Source organism: Gekko japonicus, unplaced genomic scaffold (assembly GCF_001447785.1).
Source record: "Gekko japonicus isolate JY-2015 unplaced genomic scaffold, Gekko_japonicus_V1.1 scaffold2575, whole genome shotgun sequence".
NCBI lineage: Eukaryota > Metazoa > Chordata > Lepidosauria > Squamata > Gekkonidae > Gekko > Gekko japonicus.
The window spans coordinates 53,459-75,755 of NW_015173754.1; the positions used below are offsets into that span (position 1 = coordinate 53,459).

Sequence of the window (22,297 nt, forward strand, 5' to 3'; positions counted from 1 at the left end):
AACTGGCGGAGCCCCCGAGGATGGACCGTCTGCTGGAAGAATGCGCGGACCTTCTGGCTGGCTGGCTCAGTCCTGCAGACACGGATGGTGTCCCCCTTTCTCCCACTTCAAAGGCACGAGGGGTCCTTTTTATAGGGCTGCCCCCTCCCATTCCGGCTCTCCCAGCACTGACCGGTCCCTACCCCACCCCCACCCCCAATTCAACCACCTTCAAGCAAATTTCTCACCTCCCTCCTCCTCCCTTTGATCCTTTCTCCATCCCGGGGAGAGAGTGTGGCGCGCACACTTGTCCCACAAAAGGGGAGGCTGGATTTCCCACTGCAAACTGGCCTCCTCTCCTCTCTCAGCGGCGGGACATGCCAAACGGGGAAGGGGGAAGCATCATTTTCATATTTAGATCTTGTCACTGGTGAATAGCAGGAGGATCAAACAGGGTCCATCGCAAGGGAATCCTGTCTTCCCTCCCCAACGTTGGCCAGGAGATCAACAAAGGAGAAATAACCCCCCCCCCCGAAGTCCAGAGGCTCCTTGAAGACTGGCGACATTTTATTTCAGTTTTTCGCTTTCCTGAGCTATAGCTCGCTTCTTCTAAAAGAAGTCATGTTGTGTCATTTCCAGGTGTCATGAGAACATAAGAACATAAGAGACGCCAATGTTGGATCAGGCCAAAGGCCCATCCAGTCCAACACTCTGTGTCACACAGTGGCCAAAAATACCAGGTGCCCTCAGGAGGTCCAGCAGTGGGGCCAGGACACTAGAACATAAGAACATAAGAGAAGCCAATGCTGGATCAGGCCAGTGGCCCATCCAGTCCAACACTCTGTGTCACACAGTGGCCAAAAATACCAGGTGCCCTCAGGAGGTCCAGCAGTACACTAGACACTAGAAGCCCTCCCACTGTTGCCCCCCCCCCAAGCACCAAGAACAGAGTCCCTATCTATACCTTGTGGCTAATAGTCACTGATGGACCTCTTGGCGCTGAGGCTTTGCTTCGGTTCTGGGTGTTTTTTAGACTTCTGGTTGGTTCCACCACCTGAATCCTATTGTGTTGTTTGTTTATTGAACGTCCCATGCGTCAATTGTATTGACTCGCTTCGTGTGCTGTCGTTGTTCAGTCGCACGAGTCCAACTCTTTGCGCAACCCCATGGACCAGATCACACCAGGCCTTCCTGTCTTCCGCCGTCCTCTGAAGTTGGCTCAACTTCATGTTCGTTGCATCGATGACACTGTCTAACCATCTCATCCTTTGCCATCGTCCCCGTCTTCTTTGACCTTCAATCTTTCCCAGCATCAGGGTCTTCTTCTCCAGTGAGTGCTCCCTTCTCATTGGGTGGCCAAAGTATTTGAGCTTCAGTTTCATTATCTGGCCTTCCAGGGAACAGTCAGGGTTGATTTCTTTTAGGATTGACTGATTCGATCTCCTTGCAGTCCAAGGGACTCTCAAGAGTCTTCTCCAGCACCACAGTTCAAAAGCATCTATTCTTCGGCGCTCGGCCTTCCTTATAGTCAGGGCTCTAGTCGGGGGGGAGCTCTCAGGTACGGAGCTCCGGAAGAGAACCTCTAGGGGGCGGGGCGGTCACGTGGTGAAGCCCCGCCCCCTTCTTTACCCCGCCCTCTGTTTCGATCCTCCTTCCGTTTGGGAATGAGGATGAAGCAGGAGGGTAAGTAGCCGGGCCTTCTGACACACTTCCGGTGATGTCAGGGGGTGTGGCCTTCTGTCACTTCCGGTGATGTCAGGGGGCGTGGCATATGCAAATAAGTTATGCTAATGAGTTATGCTAATGAGCTCCGGCAGCTCTTTTTCTACAACAAGACCCCTGCTTATAGTCCAACTCTCGCAGCCATACATGACTACTGGGAATACTTCGTGTAGTCCACCTTGGATCCCAGGGAGAGAGGCAGACTATAAGTAATATGAAGAAATAAAAATATCTAGTTGGTTCCCAGGAGCTGCTGATTCATGGAAGCACATATCGAAGCAAATGTTCGGGTGGGGTCGCCGTGTCGGTCTAAAGCAACAGAAAGAAGTTTGAGTCTAGGGGCACCTTGAAGACCGACAAAGCTTACACCCAGAAATCCACTTTGTTGGTCTGAATGGTGCCACTGGACTCAAACCTTGTTCTGAACCAAACGTTGTTACTCTCTAAGATGCCACTGGATTTTTGTTTTATTTTCCTAACACAGTTACCCGTTAAAAGGTAAAGCTTCCCCTGCTCGAAAGCCAGTCGAGTCCGACTCTAGGGTTGCGGTGCTCATCTCCGTTTCAAAGCCGAAGAGCCAGCGCTGTCCGAAGACGTTTCCGTGGTCATGTGGCCGGCATGACTAAACACCAAGGCGCACGGAACGCACTTCCCTTCCCACCGAAGTGGTACCTATTCATATACTTGCAATTTCTTGCTTTCGAACTGCTAGGTTGGCAGGAGCTGGAACCAGAGACGGGAGCTCACTCCGTCATGCGGCACACTCGGGTCTCAAACTGCTGAACGACCGACCTTCCACAGCCTGCAGTTCAGTGTCTTAACCACTTGAACCACCGCAGCTACGCGGACATAAGCAGCGCCCTAAATCGAACTGGGAAACAAACTGGCAGCCGATGAAGCCGTATTAAAATGGGCAACCTACGTTCCCGTTGGCTGGTCTTCACTCGGTTGCAGTTTCTGGGTAGTCTTCAAGGGCAGCCCGGGAGAGAATGCTTAACAGCAACCCAACCAACTGTGCACTCACGAATGCGTGAATCAGCATGGCTAGGTTGGCGGAGTCTAGGAAAAGATGGCCTTGGCTAACCAGGTCTTGTCCATTCTTGGAGGCTAAACAGGGTCGGCCCTGGTTTGTACTTGGGTGGGAGACCACCAAGGAAGTCCAGGTTTGCTACGCAGAGGCAGGCAAGGGCCGATCGCCTCTCTTCATCTGTTGCCTTGACCTGGATGGACCAGGCTTCCCTGTTCTCACCAGATGTTGGGAGCTAAGCAGGGTCGGCCCTGGTTGGTCCTTGGATGGGAGACCCACAAGGAAGTTCCGGGTTGCCATGGAGACTGATGCAATGGCAAACCTCCGCTGAACATCCTAGCCTGGGAAACCCTAGGGCAGTGATGGCGAACCTTTTAGAGACCGTGTGCCCAAACTGCGACCCAAAACCCACTTCTTTATCGCCAAGTGCCAACACGGCCATTTAACCTGAATACCGAGGTTTTACTTTAGAAAAAAACAACTCATACGTTAACATAAGATGATCCAAACAAAGTAAGGAAAGCCATCCCAAATGCTTTCATTTACTCAAAACTATTTGGCAGAGAATTCGACACTTTAATGGTGGTCTGGGCCTGGCTGGGGCGATGGCACGCGTGCCCACGGAGAGGGATCTGAGTGCCACCTCTGGCACCCGTGCCATAGGTTTGCCACCACTTCCCTATGGGGTCCCTATAAATCGGCTGTGACCTGGTGGCACTTTCTGCCAAGAAAGGAGAGAGGCAGAGACCTGAGTGCAACTGATAGAAGGTCCTCTCTGTAGAGCGGGGATGTCGACCTGGGTTTCGTGGATCCAGGTCCAGAACTCTAACCAGTGTACCCCCCTCTCTTACATTTCTTTTTCATGAACACACGAAGCTGTACACCGAATCAGACCCTTGGTCCCTCGACGTCAGTGTTGTCTCCTCAGACTGGCGGCAGCTCTCCAGGGTCTCAGGCGGAGGTCTTTCATATCACGACCAGTGTTCCCTCTAAGCTGAGTTAGTGTGAGCTAGCTCACAGTTTCCTAGCCTCTGGCTCACACATTTTTGTCATTGCTCAGGAGGGACAGCTCCAGAGCAAACTAATTTATGCAGTAGCCAAATCCCTGGCTCACAACTGCAATGTCAGGAGCTCACAAAGTAGGATTTTTGCTCACAGGACTCCACAGCTTCGAGGGAGCATTGCGTAGGACCTGATCCTTAACTGGAGGTGCCGGGGATGGAACCTGAGGACCTTCTGGATGCCAAGCAGATGCTCTGCCACTGAGCCACAGCCCCGCCCCTGTCAGCATGGCAGTAGTACAGATCTGCAATCCTGTTGAATAGTAAAGCTCAGAAGCGGTGGGGTCAGCTATAAATAAAAAGAGAGTGCCGGCATGGAGAAGCAGTTAGAGTGTTGGACTAGGGCAGTGGTGGCGAACCAATGGCACGGGTGCCAGAGGTGGCACTCAGAGCCCTCTCTGTGGGCACGCGTGCCATTGCCCCAGCCAGTCCCAGACCGTCATTAAAGAGTCGAATTCTCTGCCAAATAATTTTGAGTAAATGAAAGCATTTGGGATTGCTTCCCTTACTTTGTTTGGATCATCTTAAGTTAATGTATGAGTTGTTATATCTAAAGTACAACCTCAGCATTCAGGTTAAATTGCCGTGTTGGCACTTTGTGATAAATAAGTGGGTTTTGGGTCGCAGTTAGGCTTGCCAAGTCCCCCCGGGGGTGGGGAAAACCCCACCCCAGAGGCCCGTTCGCCGCCGCCGGATCGGGCCCCGAGGGGAACTCCACCCCGACGTACACGTCACCAGGAAGTGACGCGACCACGCCGAGCACGCTGGGGGCGGGGCCACAGTCATCCGAGGGAAAACTCTATGGTTTTTCCTTGGATGGTCGTGGCCCCGCCCCCAGCGTGCCCGGCGTGGTCGTGTCACTTCCTGGTGACGTGGATACGGGGTGCGCACGCAATGCACGCATGCGCGGGCTCCGGGATCAACCCGAGAGTCCCCCACTTCAGGACAAGGTACGACTTGGCAAACCCTAGTCGCAGTTTGGGCACTCGGTTTCTAAAAGGTTCGCCATCACTGGACTAGGGGCTGAGAAACCCAGGTCCGAATCCCCACTCTGCCATGGAAGCTCGCTGGGTGACCTTGGGTGAGTCACACGTTCTCAGCCTAGGCTACTTCACAGGGTTGTTGTGAGGATAAAACGGAGGGCAGAACAATGTAAGTCACCTTGGGTCCCTGCTGGGGAGGAAAGTAAGGTATAAATGAAGCAGATTAATAGGTGACCGGAGGACCAGGTTGCTCATTGGTTCAGTGCAGATTTGAGCAGCTGATAATGCGTTACAACCTGCCATGGAAAGGTTCTCTTGGCCAGGTGGCATTCATGGGGGATGCACCTCACTGTGGCAGAAACCCTGGCGGGCCCTGCCTTGCCTTGCCTGTGCTGGACAAAATTCTAGCTTTGGAAGACCACACCGTGTACTGCGCTCCTCTTCCTAATCCTGCCGTTTCACCCACACTGAACAACGCACTTCCAGTCCACTTTCAATGCACTCCAGCAATCACCGGCAAGGGGGTTTTCCCGTCTCACACAGTAAAATCCAGTTGCAAAGTGCATTGAATGAGGATTGAAAGTACATTGTTCAGAGTGTGTGAAAACATAAGGCAGGCAGATAAGCTCCTCAGGCTGACCTGATATGAAGCAGCTTCATATTGTGGACACAGGAACATCAGAAGAGCCCTGCTGGATCAGACCAATGAGGGTCCACCTAGACCAGCATCCTGTCTCACATAGTGGCCAACTGGTTCCTCTGGAGGGCCAACAACAGGGCAGAGAGGCTGATAAGAACCTCAGAAGAGCCCTGCTGGATCAGACCAGTGAGGGTCCACCTAGTCCAGCCTCCTGTCTCACACACTGGCCAACCAGTTCCTCTGGAGGGCCAACAACAGGGCAGAGAGGCCGAGGCCTTCCCCTAATGTTAAGAATTTAAGAAGATCCCTGCTGGATCAGACCAGTGGTCCATCTAGTCCAGCCTCCTGTCTCACACACTGGCCAACCAGGTCCTCTGGAGGGCCAACAACAGGGCATGGAGGCCGAGGCCTTCCCCTAATGTTAAGAATGTAATTACAGCCCTGCTGGATCAGACCAGTGGTCCATCTAGTCCAGTATCCTGTCTCACATACTGGCCAGCCAGGTCCTCTGGAGGGCCAACAGGTCATAGAGGCCGAGGCCTTCCCCTAACATTAAGAACATCGAAAGAGCCCTGCTGGGTCAGACTGGTGGTCCATCTAGTCCAGCCTCCTGTCTCACACAGTAGCCAACCAGTTCCTCTGGAGGGCCAACAACAGGGCACAGAGGCTGAGGCCTTCATAAGAACATCAGAAGAGCCCTGCTGGGTCAGTCCAGTGGTCCATCTTAGTCCAGCCTCCGGTCTCACACAGTGGCCAACCGGTTCCTCTGGAGGGCCAACGCCAGGCCAAAGAGGCCAAGACCTTCCCCAAATGTCACCTCTTGGCACTGAGACTCAGAAAGTGACAGCGTCTGGAAATGGGGGTTCCCTTTCGTGACCATGGCTGGTAGCCACGAATAAATTTTGAGGAAGGGGCCGTGGCTGCGTTGCAGGCAAAGAGTGCCCACTTCCATCCCCAGTTCAAGGGCCTCCGAGAGTCTGAGAGGACACGTTAAGGAAGACTCTCCCCAGCCGGAGAGAGTGGCTGCAGGTCGTCCTTAATACAGCAGCAATTGTCTGATGGATTTGGGATCAGTCGGCAATCGCAGGGGAGGACAGAGATGACGGGAAAGGGACCGGGAAGGGCGGGGGGGGGGGTAGCGCTCTCCCTTGACAAAAGATGACGTTGGGGGGATCGACTGGGACAATGTCACTGGCCCTGAGCTGAGAGATCAAGGAAGGCGTCCCACCATCAACCACTCCACCACCCCTATTTAATTTAGGTAACCCCCCAGGGAAATCCATTCACTTTCTAATGTCAGGGGGCCTCAATTACTGAAATGGATTATGCACACCCAGGGCCTGCTTTCTAGGGGCTTCCCTCCTCCTCCTTGGGAGAACAATGGTGCCAACAAAGCTCCCACGCTCTTGCATATTTTATTCCCCCCCATCCACCCACACATACCCCCCCACGTGAGTGATCTCACCCAACCTTCCATTCCGAGGGATGCCTCAATGACTCAGTGTTCTCTCTAAGCTGAGTTGGTGTGAGCCAGCTCACAGGTTTTTAGCCCCCGGCTCACCCATTTTTGTTTCAGCTCGGGAAGGAGGGCTCCAGAGCAAACTAGTTTATGCAGTAGGCAAATCGACCACTCACAACTTTCATGCCAGTTGCTCACAGTGTTCCCTCTAAGCTGAGTTAGTGTGAGCCAGCTCACAGGTTTTTAGCCCCCGGCTCACCCATTTTTGTTTCAGCTCGGGAAGGAGGGCTCCAGAGCAAACTAGTTTATGCAGCAGCCAAACGGCTCGCTCACAACATTAATGCCAGCAGCTCAGGAAGTAGAATTATTGCTCACAAGACCCCACAGCTGAGAGGGAGCTTTGGCAGGGACTTGTCTTCCGTGTCACTTCTCTGTCCAGTGCCCTGTGTATTAGCTGCAATAGAGAGCGTGTGTTGATTTGGACAAAGTTGTCTTGTCTTTAAGAATTCCCCCTCTTCCTTCCCTCCCCCTTCCGGTATCGGATCTCTCTCCCCTCAATTGCTCCTTTCTGCTTTCCAGGGAAAGGCTTGGGCCTCGGGAGACAACAGGCATTTTATGGTCATTTATTGGGGAGGCCGGGCTTAGGAAGAATGGCCAACAGCTTGTGGGAACCTGGGGCCAGTGGCGATTCCCAGTGCCATAAAAGCCGAGGTGTTAGAACTGACCGATAAGCCAGAAGGCAAGGGGGGAAAGCCAGGAGCCAAAAGCACGCCCCGGCATAAAAAAGATGAGAAATTTCCCACAAGGAAGAAGAGCAGAGCTATCCCCCCCACACTTACACCTTTGAGGGTTTGACAAGAGTTTTAGCAAATGGCAACCAGTGTTCGCCCCTCTTTCCTAATACTAGAATTGGGGTTCGCCCATGGAAAACAACGGGCGGGACAGACAAAAGAAAGCATTTCTTCACACCTAAAGAGGATTTACGAAGGGGGTTCCCGGCAGCAAGAAGAATCCGCTGGTCTCTAAAAGAAGACTGGAAAACGCTTGAGGGAGAAGAGCTCTGTCAATGACTGCATGCCATAGCCAGGCTCTGGGTGGGGCCTGGGGTATCAGTGTTCCCTCTAAGCTGAGTGAGTGTGAGCTAGCTCACAGTTTTTTCGCCTCCAGCTCACCCATTTTTGCAGCGGCCAAATCGTTTGCTCACAACTTTAATGCTTTGTTGTCGTTCAGTCGCACGCGACCCCATGGACCAGATCACGCCAGGCCTTCCGGTCTTCCGTCGTCCTCTGAAGTTGGCTCAACTTCATGCTCGTTGCATCGATGACACTGTCTAACCATCTCATCCTTTGCCATCCCCGTCTTCTTTGACCTTCAGTCTTTCCCAGCATCAGGGTCTTCTCCAGGGAGTGCTCCCTTCTCATTGGGCGGCCAAAGTATTTGAGCTTCAGTTTTAATGCTAGTAGCTGGCAAAATAGAATTTTTGCTCACGGCACTCCACAGCTTAGAGGGAGCATTGCCCGGGGATCTCCAGGAATGGCAACCGATCTCTAAGATGGGCAGCCGTGTCAGTCTGTCTGTAGCAGAAGAAAAGAGCAAGGGTCCAGGAGCATCTTAAAGACTAAAAAAAATTGCGGCAGGGGAGGAGCCTTCGTGAGCCACCACTCACTTCTTCAGATAGTCTTTAGGGTGGGACTGGACTCTTAGAATCACAGAGTTGGAAGGGGCCCTACAGGCCAGTTCGGTGTCGTGGTTAAGTGCACGGACTCTAATCTGGGAGAACCGGGTTTGATTCCCCACTCCTCCACTTGCACCTGCTGGATGACCTTGGGCAAGCCATAGTTCTGACAAGAGCTGTTCTCTCAAGTACAGTTCTGTACTGATGTATACTGTTGGTTGTGCTTTGATTTATTTTGTGTTGTTATGGCCAATGGCTAAGACAATAAACTAAACTTGACTTGAAGTACAGTTCTGTCAGAGTTCTCTCAGCTCCACCTACCTCACTGGGTGTCTGTTGTGGGGAGGGGAAGGGAAAGGAGTTTGTAAGCCACTCTGAGACTCCCTTGGGTAGTGAAGGGCGGGGTATGAATCCAGTCTCTTCTTCTTCATCTAGTCCAACCCCCTGCCCAATGGAGGATCAGCCTAGAGCATCCCTGACAAGGGCTTGTCCAGCCGCTGCTTCAAGACTGCCAGGGAGGGGGAGCTCACCACCTCCCCAGGCAGCCGATTCCACTGCTGCACAACTATGACTGTCAAAAAGTTTTCCCTAATATCCAGCTGGTATCTTCCCACCCCTAATTTAAACCCATTCTCGCAAGTCCTCTCCTCTGCTGCCAAGGCAAACAGCTCCCTGCCCTCCTCTAAGCGACAGCCCTTCGAATACCTAAAGGGAGCGATCCTGTTCCCCCTCAGTCTCCTCTTCTGCATACTGAACATTCCCAAGAAGTCCCTCAGCCTTTCCTCGCAGGGATTCTTGGTCTCCAGGCCCCCGATCATCCTCGTGGCTCGGCTCTGCACCTGCTCCATTCTGTCCGCATCCTGTTTGGACGCTTTATTACTATTTTCTGCCGCAACTGATCTCCCAGCTCCAGAGCTCAGTTCTCCTGGAGAAAACAGCTGCTTTGGAGATTGGACTCTGTGGCCTGATACCCTGCTGAGGTTACCCCCCTCCCCATAGCCTGCCCTCCCAAAGGTCTGCCCCCGAATCTCCAGGAATTTCTCGGCCCAGACTTGGCAACCCTGCGCCAGACTGGCTAGATGGAATGTCTATGTTCAGTGGCAGTCTGTCTCTACTAAGAAGGAGAAATGGACGTCCATCGCCTGCTTTTTAGCTGTCTGCTGTTGGAAACAGGACACTGGGCTCGGACGGACCTTGGTTTCATCCAGCCAAGCAGGTTTTATGGAGTAAACAGGGTACACCCCACCCACCACCCACCCTTGTACTTCTATCCATGCAGTTTGGATTCCATCCATCCAGAGAGCCAGTCTGGGGTAGCGGTTAAGTGCACGGACTCTAATCTGGGAGAACCAGGTTTAATTCCCCACTCCTCCACTTGCAGCTGCTGGATGACCTTGGGGCAAAAGCCACAGTTCTGATAAGAGCTGTTCTTGAAAAAAGAACAGTTTCTGTCAAGAGCTCTCTCAGCCCCGCCTGCCTCACAGGGTGTCTGTTGTGGGGAGGGGAAGGGAAAGGAGTTTGTAAACCGCTCTGAGACTCCAAGTGAAGGGTGGGGTATAAATCCAATCTCTTCTTCTTCTTCTTCTTCTTCTTCTTCTTCTTCTTCTTCTTCTTCTTCTTCTTCTTCTTCTTCTTCTTCCTCTTCCTCTTCCTCTTCTTCATCCAAGGATAGAAGGAGACATGTTGGCAGAATGTCCCACCCCCCTGAGAAGATTCAGGGGTTGTCCCTGTTCTTTCGTCCTGGTGTCTGTTCACATTCACCACCTTAGGGACCCTGACTGGGTGTAAAGGCGACATAAAGATGTTTTAAATAAAATAAATTCGAGTTCTATGTAAAAATACCCTCGAAAACCCCACCCCAATTATACGGTTCAGGTTGAGCCTCACCAAATCCACTAGCAGCACTTACTTTTGATCACAAAGGTCTTGAGCAGGAACTACGAGGCAGAGGGCATTTCTGAGCATGGGCAGAGAACATGTGATCTCCTGTGAGTGTGCCTAGCGAGCCTCCCTGGGATTATGAAGAGAGGGGGCCAGTCAAACGGGCCTGTCTCGCTTGGAGTTCTGAACCCCAGCGCCTTCTCTCCAGGGAAACTGACGTAACCTGGAAATAGTTGTATCTCCAGGAGATCTCCAAGGCACCATCTAGAGGCTGAAAGTCCTACTAACCACCGGCTTGCCAACTTTACCAAGGACCTCTGTGACTGTGCTTTCATGAACCCTTTGTTTTGACTGCCGCAGCAAACAGTTTCTTGCTTTTAGCTCAGCATTCTGGAAAAAGCTTCCCTCGCTGATGTCCGCACACCAATGCTTTCTTAAAGGTATAGGAGCAGTCTGGGCTGGCTTTAGGCTGATCAGTTGGCAGTCACCCACACCCCAGCAGTTGGAAGTTCACTGCAGACACCTGCTTTGGCCTCCAGTCTGGAGAGTTGAGCATCTGGCAGGACAGATCTCTACCCACTCCCCCAACGTGGCTTCCAGCAGAAACAGCTGTAAAACTGAGGGAGGGGGGTGAAGAAGAAGAGATTGGATTTATACCCCGCCCTTTACTTGGAGCCTCAGAGTGGTTTACAATCTCCTTTCCCTTCTCCTCCCCACAATAGACACCCCTGTGAGGTAGGTGGGGCCGAGAGAGCTCTCTCGAGAACTGCTCTTGAGAGAACAGCTCTGAGAGAACTTGTGACTGACCCAAAGTCACACCAGCAGCTGCATGTGGAGGAGTGGAAACTCAAACCTGGCTTTCCCAGATTAGAGTCCGTGCTCCTAACCACCAATATCCCTGTTAAGTCATGGGGGGCTGTTCCCAGTGTTGTAATAACTTGTAATTTGTCAATTTCCCTTTCCAGTCTGTTCCTGGGGTTCCTTTGCAATAAAACAGCTACTCTGAGGTCACTCACTGAATGTCCTGGAGGGTTGAAGGGTTCTCCTACAGGTTTCTTAGACTTAATCTTAAACGGTCTTAAAGGTGCCAGACTTTGTTTTATTTATGTACGTTATCTGTAGCCCACCTTTCTCACTTAAGGTGGACGGCAGAGCGAGTCAATGCCGTTGACAGAATGGGACATTCAATAACCAATGCAACAGGGTCTGGGTTGTAGGACCAACTGGCAAGTCTGAAAACAACTGAGGCAGAGCATAAGTGTTAGCAGTGTAGGACAAGGGGGAAAGAATGTGATTTCTGATATATATATATTGACAGCTGTCACTGTGCCTTCAAAAGCTGAATCATAATAGATTCAGATGCAATAGAATGGGATGCTATTTAGAAGTTGCAAGGATGCCGAGAGCGAAGTTTAATGTGAATTGCAGTCCTTATCAGCTAGCTCTCCGCAAGCGAGGCCAGAAAGTGTCCCAGTGCTCGCGAATGTTCCCAGTGTTCCGAAGACCAGATGAACGAGTGCAGTCACTGACACCACTGAGAGATGCGCTGAGTCAAATGATGCTTCCATGATGTCAACTGCTTGGTACCAATTAAAGGTTTCTGAACGTGTAAATTATATGTGATGTCACTTGGGGAATAAGACCCTCTGCCCTTCCAGGTTAAGGCGGAATACAGCTTGGAGTTACAGAGCGCTAGCGGCCCCAGTCCTGTATTCCTGTTTCTTGCAATAAACAGATATTAATCTAACGCGCTGGACTCTAACTGCGTGATTTCAATTCGGCCACGAGACCACACGGGGCACCGATTTGTGCATCAGCAGGGCGCATGGGAATGCTACAATCTTGGCCAGTAACACCACCCTAGAAGCAGAGGGGAAGCTGTCATGGGGGGGGATTTGGCACACTGGGAGCCAGTTTGGTGTTGTGGTTAAGTGCGCGGACTCTAATTGGGGGGAACCGGGTTTGATTCCCCCACTCCTCCACTGGCACCTGGCTGGATGACCTTGGGCAAGCCGTAGTTCTGATAAGAGCTGTCCTTGAAAGAGAGCAGTTTCTGTCAGAGCTCTCTCAGCCCCACCCGCCTCACAGGCAGTGCTCCCTCTAAGCTGCGGAGTCTTGTAAGCAAAAATTCTACTTTGTGAGCTGCTGGCATTAAAGTTGTGAGCGAGTGATTTGGCTACTGCATAAATCACTTTGCTCTGGAGCCCTCCTTCCTGAGCTGAGACAAAAATCTGTGAGCTGGAGGCTAAAAAACTGTGAGCTAGCTCACACTAACTCAGCTTAGAGGGGACATTGCTCACAGGGTGCCTGTTGTGGGGAGGGGAAGGGAAAGGAGTTTGTAAGCCACTCTGAGACTCCTTTGGGTAGTGAAGGGCGGGGTATAAATCCAATCTCCTCCTCCTCCTCCTCCTCTTCTTCTTCTTCTTTTGGAAATTATATGTGGGGGGGGGGGCGGTGACAAGAGTTTGGAAACTCTGAATTTCCAGATGGTTGGTTGGATATGTGAAACCAGAGCGGGCACAGAGGGTTGGGCTCCCTTCCCATCAAGCCCAGGAAGCGAATGGAAAGTACTGTTTGAACCTCTTGACTGAACATGCCCTGGATAAAGGAGCCAGCGGGCCGGAGTGTTTAATTTAGCCCAAATTGGATAATCCCCCCTCCAGAAGCTCAACATCCGCAAGAGACGCTCAAAAGAAAGATTCCTGCTCCGGGGATTTGCCTTGCCAAGGGCCCTAATCCTCTTCACAAAGCACCCCCCTGCCCCACCCCCCCATCTATTCAAGGCTGGGTTTAACTCTCCCTCCCTGATCTCCCAACCCTGTCCACGGGGAAACTGCTGGACTCCAGATGTGCCTTCCAAAGAGGTCTATTTGGACAAGGGGGATGAACATAAGAACATAAGAGAAGTCAAATGTTGGACCAGGCCAAAGGACCATCCACACCTCTCTTTCACACAGTGGCCACAAATACCAGGGGCCATCAGGGGGTCCAGCAGTGGGACCAGGACACTAGAAGCCCACCCACTGTTGCCCCCCCAAGCACCAAGAACTCAGAGCATCCCTTGCCCCAGACATAAGAACATAAGAGAAGTCAAATGTTGGACCAGGCCAAAGGCCCATCCAGTCCAACACTCTGTCACACAGTGGCCAAAAATACCAGGTGCCAACAGGAGGTCCAGCAGTGGGGTCAGAACTCCAGGAGCCCTCCCACTGTTGCCCCCCACCCCCAAGCATTCAGAATACAGAGCATCACTTGCCCCAGACGGAGAGCTCCTATCTAGACTTTGTGGCTAATAGCCACTGAGGGACCCCTGCTCCATATCTTTATCCAATTCCCTCTTGATGCATCAGAGTGTCTCTTTTCCGCCATGGGCTTTCCCACTTCCCAGAGCAGATGGAAATTCAATGGGGAACGCTTTTTCCAGCATAGGAAGCTCCACCTGTCCAATGTCTGCCTGTCAAAGAGGGCTGAAGGGTGGGCACCTAAACCCTTTAAATATTGGGTTTTGCTTTGAAACCCAAAAGTGTTTGGCCAGCCTGCCTTTGGGGGGGGGCAGGGATTGCTTTGAAATTCTCCAGACCCCCCCCCCCATCCCACACACACACACACCCAGCCCCGGGCAGGTACCCCAGTCGCGTGGGCAGCAGAAGGCGGAGAGGGGCTTGGGGGGGGGGAGGATTTGTAAACAGGCCGCAAGGCTGGATCAAAGGCCTCTTTTGCAATTCTGCCATTGGGGGTGGGGGGGGGCGGAGAAGTTGGGGAAGGATGCATTTTCCCAAGGGAACAGAGGAGGCCGGCCCCGCCTGGAACAGCTGGATTGGCACGAGGGGGGGGGCGCGATTTGCGGCTCCGTCTCCTCCCCTGGCCCTCCCCCACCCCACCAAGCCAAACTTGGCAATTTCAAAGGTCCCACACGAGGTTTACGAGGGGGGGGGGCTCAATCCACGCTCTGGGAATTCCGAGCCACAGGGGAGGCGGAGCATGCGGAGAGCGCCCCGCAACAGGTTCTCACGTTACGTGGGACCGTCTCGGGTTTGGGGAGGGGGGCGGAGGGAAAAGGTGCCGGGGCCTGTTTCTGGCCGCTGTTTAGCAATAATGTGCGACTCCCTGCGCATAATACGATGAGAGAGCCGCACCTTGTTATAGGAGGAGGAGGAGGACGAGATTGGAATTATACCCCACCCTTCGCTGGGAGTCTCAGAGCGGCTCACAAACTCCTTTCAGTTCCCCTCCCCACAACAGACACCCTGTGAGGTAGGCGGGGCCGAGAGAGCTCTGAGAGAACAGCTCTGAGAGAACTTGGGACTGACCCAAGGTCACACCAGCAGCTGCAAGCGGAGGCGTGGGGCATCAAACCCGGTTCTCCGTCCGGATTAGAGTCCGCGCACTTAACCACGACACCAAACTGACTATAACTAATAAAAGGCAGGTTTACCAGATGACCTCCTCCTTTTTTGGTGACCGCCCTCTTTTGGGCTCCTTTAAATAAACGAATGGAAAATTGCCTCTTTTGGGGTTGGGGGCGGCTGATCTTGTTTTTGCTCTCTAGTCTCCCAGTGGGGGCCACCTTCAGCGTCAATAGATTCAGGGGGGGGGGGGGGGTCGCCCGGGTTGGCTGGAGATCCGCCGTGTTGGTCTGGAGCGGCCGCAGGACAACATTCGAGTCCAGCGGGGCACCTTGAAGACCGACAACGCTTTATTCCAGGTAGGCGCTTCCGTGTGCACGCCCACTTCCTCAGACACAGTGAAGTGAAAGCGACCCGTCCATGCGTGTAGGCAGAGGCCAGGGTGAGCAGCAAATCCGCCTGCAGCATACTGAAGATCTTGAACAGATTTAAGTCAAACACCTTTAATATAAAGGTCAAGGTCAAGGTCTCCCTTGCTCGAAAGCCAGTCGAATCCGACTCTAGGGTTGCGGGGCTCATCTCCGTTTCCAAGCCGAAGAGCCAGCGCTGTCCGAAGACGTTTCCGTGGTCACGTGGCCGGCGTGACTAAACACCAAGGCGCACGGAACCTTTAATATGCTGTATGCTAATTTGCTGCTCGCCATCTATCTATATGCATGGACTGGTCGCTTCCATTTCACTGTGTCTGAGGAAGTGTACGCGCGCACCAGAGCTCATACCTGGACTCTTTTTTTTGCTTTTCAAAAGATGGAAACCCTAAATAAGAGCATGCACGCACCTATCCCCAGAGGGACGCAAGAGGTCCCAAAAAGCAGTCTCCCACCCCCCCCTCCCTGAAAGCATTTTAGTTGCGGGGTGGGGGAAAGAGCAGTGTTCCCTCTAAGCTGAGTTAGTGTGAGCTAGCTCAGGGTTCTTTAGCCTCCGGCTCAGACATTTTTGTCCTAGCTCAGGAAGGAGGGCTCCAGAGCAAACTAATTTATGCAGTAGTCAAATTGTTCGCTCACCACTTTAATGCCAGGAGCTCACAAAGAAGAATTCTTGCTCACAAGACTCCACAGCTTAGAGGGAACATTGGAGATGAGCCTCCTTCGTCCATAATTTCTACGGGAGGAATCAGTCCCGTTCAAAGATAGATTCGGGGGGGGGGGGGGCGCCGTGTTGGTCTGAAGTAGCAGCAGAAAGTTCGAGTCCCAGCGGGCACCTTGGAGACCAACAACGTTTTATCCTGGGTAGAAGAAGCTTCCGTGTGCAGGCGCACCCCAGAATTAAACCAGGTTGGTCTTCAGGGTGCCGCTGGACTCGAACTTCCATCAATCCCCTTCGAAGTCACTCCGGGCCAGGCACGTGGCCGCCGCCTCTGCAAGCGACAGGGAAGGTGTTGCGAGGGAGGAAAGGGGCCCGAAGCTCCGTAGCAAAAGGAAACGGCACCCCGGCGGCATCTGTTGCATCCCGAGAATTCCCCTGACTCGCAGCTCCTTTTGCGCGGCTGCATCCGCTCCTGTCACCCAGCGAGCAGCTTTGCCTTTTGCGCCGAAGCTGCGAGAGATGCGCGGGAAGATTTAAAACGCACAAGAAAACTTCGGCTGCGCGCTGTGAGCAGGATTCGAACCTGCGCAGGGAAACCCTATTGGATTTCGAGTCCAACGCCTTAACCACTCGGCCATCACAGCTACCTGCTAGGGAACGTTAAGCGCATCTCTTTTGTGCTTCATTGGGGGCGGTCTTCTTCCGTTCAGGCTGTACCGTTGCAGACTTGCAGGTGATGGTGGGGGACACTAAGGACTGCCACACCTCTCAAATCAAAATCCCCCAGCACAGAAAACTAGCCTGTCAGGAAGAAATCTAAGCTGGATTGCTTCTCCTTAGCCCCTAAATTTCTATGCGCAGCAAGGACCCTTTGATCATTTTTAAGAACATAAGAATGTAAGAACATAAGAGAAGCCAATGTTGGATCAGGCCAATGGCCCGTACAGTCCAACACTCTTGTCCAACAGTGGCCAAAAATACCAGGGGCCCTCAGGAGGTCCAGCAGTGGAGCCAGGACATTAGAAGCCCTCCCACTGTTGCCCCCCCCCCCCCCCCAAGCACCAAGAATACACAGACACCCTGTGAAGTAGGCGGGGCTCAGAGAGCTCTTTCCAGAACTGTCCTTGAGAGAACAGCTCTGACAGAACTATGGCTTGCCCAAGGTCACCCAGCAGCTGCAAGTGGAGGAGTGGGGAATCAAACCCGGTTCTCCCAGATTAGAGTCCGCACACTTAACCACGACACCAAACTGGCTCGAAATATCTTGTCGGGTGCTCATTACAACCATTTACAACCAGGCCCACTCAGTCGTTGTCTGATACTCTAAGCCAGGGGTATCTAACTCATTTGTTATGAGGGCTGGATCTGACATAAATGAGACCTTGTTGGGGCGGGCCACTTGTGTCATAAAATGTAATGCCAGGTAAGCGGAGATATGAACTTTTATAAAGGACACAAAGACAAAGATTTTTTTTTAACTTAAAATAAAAACATGCTTACAGCATTAGCTCTGTAAGCTGCCAGCCTACATTCACCACAGAAATCTCATGCTCAGAGTTCTGAGTCTGGGACCCAAGTGAAAACATGCAATGGCCGAGTGATTAAGAGAGTCTGGCGAAGCAAAGCTATGATGCAGCAGCAGCAGCAGCAGAACTGAAAGCAGGAGATGGCCAGTTCCACTGCGGGGTTGATGGAAGCCCTCCGGGGCCGTATCCGGCCCCCGGGCTGCATGTTTGACACCCCTGGGCTATAACTATGATATACAGAACTGCTTATGGATACAGGTGGGGTAGCCCTGTTGGGCTGAAGCACCAGAACAAAGTTTGAGTCCAGGGAACCTTCGAGACCAACAACGTTTAATCCTGGGTATAAGCTTGTATTTGAAGAAAGTCTGCGTGCACACGAAAGCGTATACCTTGAATAAAACTCTGTTGGTCTTAAAGGTGTCCCTGGACTCGAAAATTGCTTATAGAACAATATATAAAGAAAAGTGGTACATAAAGAGCAGGCACATGTCCTTGAGATGGAATTAGGCACACCAGTCTAAAATCAACACACGGACTGTAGGTTGAGGACAAACAAAAGAAAATACGACTTTACACACAGACTCCCTCTGAGCTGTGGAGCCTTGTGAGCAAAAATTCTACTTGGTGAGCTCCTGGCATTAATTAGCCTGCTCTGGAGCCATCCTTCCTGAGCCAAGACAAAAAAAATCTGTGAACCGGAGGCTAAAAAACTGTAAGCTAGCTCACACTAACTCAGCTTAGAGGGAACACTGACAGAGAGTGATTAAAATGTGGAATTCACTGCCAGAGGATGTAGTGATGGCCACAGGAATAAGCAGCTTTCAAAGGGGATTAGATAACTTCATGGAGGATAAGTCTATCAATGGCTACTAGCCATGTGGTGACTGAGGGGAACCTCCACGTTCAGAGGCACTAAAGCTCTGAATCCCAGAGCCAGGAGGCAACGTCAGGGGAAGTCCTCGGCCTCTACCCCCTGTTGTTGGGCCTCCAGAGGAACTGGTTGGCCACTGTGGGAAATGAGATGCTGGACTAGATGGACCCCAGAGCTCTTCTGATGTTCTTATAAAGTTCTTGGCCTCTCTGCCCTGTTGTTGGCCCTCCTGAGGAACTGGTTGGTCACTGTGCGAGACAGGATGCTGGGTTAGATGGACCTCTGGTCTCATCCAGCAGGGCTCTTCTGATGCTCTTATGAAGGCCTCGGCCTCTGTGCCCTGTTGCTGGCCCTCCAGAGGAACCAGTTGGCCATTGTATGAGACAGGATGCTAAACTAGATGGACCTTTGGCCTGATCCAGCAGGGGTCTTCTGATGTCCTTAAGTAGTGGCATCAGAGAAAGGCTCTGGATCTCTCCTGCATACCTTTGGCCAAAGGCACAAGTGACTCCCGCATTCACTTGGGAAACCCAGGCATGGATGCCGTGCAAACGTAGATGTGGCTGCACCCGACATATGTCTTCCATAAAGTCTGACTGGTGGTGTTTCTTCCCTATAGTTTGCTTTGAAATTGGGGGGGGGGCATTACGGGGTGTGTGTGGTTCCCCCAGCCTCGCTTCCATTCACCGACCAAAGGCCTCACATGAGGAGATCGGCCAAGGGGGGTGAGTCACGAGGCCATGAAGATTAGTACTTGGCCTCCACCCCCCACTAAGACCCCTGGAGGGGGGGCTCCATGGGGTTGCCCCGTCCCTTTAATTAAACCCCCTCCCACCGCTCCGTAAGCACAGGGCAAGCTTCGCTGCCAGTGCCTAGGAGCTTCAAGGGCTCGGGCAGGAGGCCAGAAGGGAGCGGCTCTTTGTTCAGGTCCTGGCAATATTGGGGCTGGGGGAGGCCATCCGTGGGGCCTTTGTCCTGGGGGATTGTCCCTCCCCACATCCTCCTCGTTCTCATTAGCCACGCATAGCTGCTCCGCTTATCCCTCTCTGCCTTCTTTGGACACCCCTGAAAACCTACGTTGCTCTTTCCCCCTTCCAGGCAGTGGAAGATTTGCACTCTAGGATGGCCTTAGAGGGTGTTTTCTTTCTTTTTCTTTTTGCACCCAATGCAAAAAAAAAGCAAGACATGCTCGACTGAGGTTCCTCTTTTAAAGGGCACCTGGACAGTGGAGGCAGACAAAGGGCGCACTCTCCAAAGGCTCCAACCGTCCTTACCTAAAGGTATAGGTGATAAAGGTTTCCCTTATATAGCAGGTTAATTTTGGGGGCTCCTCTCCCTGGTGAATCCCTGCTCAGATTTTGCCCTGGTTGAACATAAGAGCATAAAAGGAGCCCTGCTGGATGAGGCCAGTGAGGGTCCATCCAGCCCAGCATCCCGTCTCACACAGCGGCCAGCCAGTTCCTCTGGACCACCGACAACGGGGCATAGAGGCCGAGCCCTTCCCCTAATGTTACGAACGTAAGAAGAGACCTGCTGGATCCGAGCAACAGTCCCTCTAGTCCAGCCTCCTGTCTCACACAGTGGCCAACCAGTTCCTCTGTAGGGCCAACAACAGGGCAGAGAGGCCGAGGCCTTCCCCTAATGTTACGAACGTAAGAAGAGACCTGCTGGATCAGAGCGACAGTCCCTCTAGTCCAGCATTCAGTCTCACACAGTGGCTGTTGGGTGATAGTGAGATATTGAAAAAAAAAGGTATTTAGCAGAGATAAGATAGTCCAGCAGAGCCAGAGTAAAATAATTCAGACTGAGAGTCCATGTGTTTTTAAAATATAAAGTTTTTAACTAAATTCTAGCATGGGAAGGGTAACAGGGATGAAAATAACAACAGAGCATAATCGGCTACATCCTTACTTTACAAAGACAAAACTAGAAGAGAAGAGATTATGGCTACTCTTTTTTATGCAGCAGCCAAATTGCTCGCTCACAACTTTAATGCCAGGAGCTCACACAGTAGAATTTTTGCTCACAGGACTCCACAGCTTAGAGGGAGCATTGAACATGAGTCGCTACGATTGTCATCCTTCAAGAATCCAAGCCAAGAGGTCTAAATTTCTCAGTGACTGGAGTGGATGTCCCTTGCCTGGATCACATTAGCATGCAAATGTATGCAAATACACATTAAACCACCATTCACACTGCAACAGTGTAGGTAAATTCAGTTAAAATTATACAGGGAAGAAAGAAACTCTGTGCTGGGAGCTTTTAGGGAAGAAACGGAAAAGACAACAGTACTTTCTGCACAGGTGATAGAGTTGCATTGTGCATAATAGTTCACAAAGTCACTTGGACTTGGATTAGAGGCTGTGGTGTGTACTACTGCGTATAGTTTGCTGTAAGCAGGATCCTGCTATGTAATTTTTGCATAGGTTAATACGTCCTGTTAATGCTTCTGCCTTGCTGCAGTTCTGTTTTTTAAAACATTTCTGGTGCAAACTCTATGGTAAAATAAATAAATGGTATACTTTAGATTCTAGATGAAACCCCTTCCCAAATCCCCCCCCCTCCACAGGCACTGACTCCAAATCTCCAGGTATTTCCCAGAACAAAGCCAGCCAGCCCCTAGATGAGCCTCTAAGAAAACGAGTAGCTGACCAGAGCCCTGGAAAGTGCTCAGCTGGACTGTGAGGTGATCAAATAGGCGGTGAGAGACGACCTCTGGTTAGCCAAAGTCTCCTCCACCTATGGGGGATTGCGCCCATTTCCCCGCCTGCACCACCGAGTCCGGTTAGAAGAGGCTCACAGCGACCCCTAGCCGACCTTCCGCGCACTGCAGGCCCCCAAACGTCCCCGGCCTTCGCTCCGCCGCGCCAACAGTTTGGTGCATTTGGGCATTATGAGCTGCGAAACCTCCTGAAAGGTGTGACTTGGGGCCAATGCTGCCTTTGAAGCTGGGGTTTTTTCCCACGAGATGGGAGCACAGGAGTCCAAGGGAGGCGGCGGCGGCGGAAGGTGCCGAATGCGCAGGGCCTGGCCTGCGAAGCCCAATTCCCACCCCCGTTTAATCAATCAATCAATCAATCAATTAATCAATCAGTAGAAAAGGGAAAGATCCGGTAGCACCTTAAAGTCTAACAAAATCTGTGGCGGGAGGAGCTTTCGGGAGTCACTGCTCACTTCTTCAGGTACAGAACAAAGTTCGAGTCCCGTGGCACCTTGAAGACCAACAAAGTTTAATCCTGGGGGGTCTATAAACTCTTTCGTGTGCATGCACACTTCTGCACTTCATGTTGCTTCATACCAGCATGTCCCACACACACCTGAATCTCTCTTCGGATACAGTTAGAATGCGAGTCCATCTGTCCTTATATCTTATATCTGTCCTTATAGTTTATGTCGCTCCAGCTTCCAGTATATAGGACAGATGGACTCTGGTTCTTGGTGTATCTGAAGAAGTGAACAGCGACTCAGAAAAGCTCCTCCCCTGCCACAAATTTTGTTAATTTTTAAGGTGCTCCTGGACTCTTGCTCTTTTCTGCTGCTACAGACAAACATGGCTACCCTCCTTCCTTCCTTCCTCCCTCCCTCCCCTCTTTCTTTCCTTCTTTCCTTCTTTCCTTCTTTCCTTCTTTCTTTCCTTTTCCTTCTTTCTTTCCTTCTTTCTTTCCTTCCTTCTTTCCTTCTTTCCTTCTTTCCTTCTTTCCTTCTTTCTTTCTTTCTTTCTTTCTTTCTTTCTTTCTTTCTTTCTTTCTTTCTTTCTTTCTTTCTTGTTAATTATAGTCCGCCTCTCTCACCGGGACTCCAGGCGGCTTGCACACCTTTAATTCAGACAAAGAAATCCAAGTATTTAAAAAAATATGGCCAATTCCAGAAATGTTTAAAAGACGCTGTTGCATGAGAAACACACTCAAGGTGTTCACAGGAAAGAAGAGAACAAACACCAATAACCACCCATCGCCCCCCTTAATTTTTTAAAACGTGATTTATGCGTGTTTCTTTTTTATCTTTGTACATCCGCCGGGAATCGAACCGGAGCCTCTCCCG

At 51.7% G+C, this 22,297-nt stretch overlaps 1 protein-coding gene and 1 non-coding gene across 2 annotated transcripts in view; one reads left to right on the forward strand and one right to left on the reverse strand.

Annotated features, from left to right (window-relative positions):
* Positions 1-16,421: 16,421 nt before the first annotated feature.
* On the reverse strand, positions 16,422-16,503 carry TRNAS-CGA. Its single transcript has one exon. It is a non-coding gene; the product is annotated as a tRNA-Ser (tRNA).
* Positions 16,504-21,558: 5,055 nt separating this feature from the next.
* HES7 (hes family bHLH transcription factor 7) overlaps positions 21,559-22,297 on the forward strand; it is a 17,580-nt gene continuing 16,841 nt past the window's right edge. The window contains exon 1 of the mRNA XM_015423495.1: positions 21,559-21,594. Within this exon, the coding sequence (XP_015278981.1) occupies positions 21,559-21,594 (36 nt within the window). The remainder of the gene's footprint in view (positions 21,595-22,297) is intronic.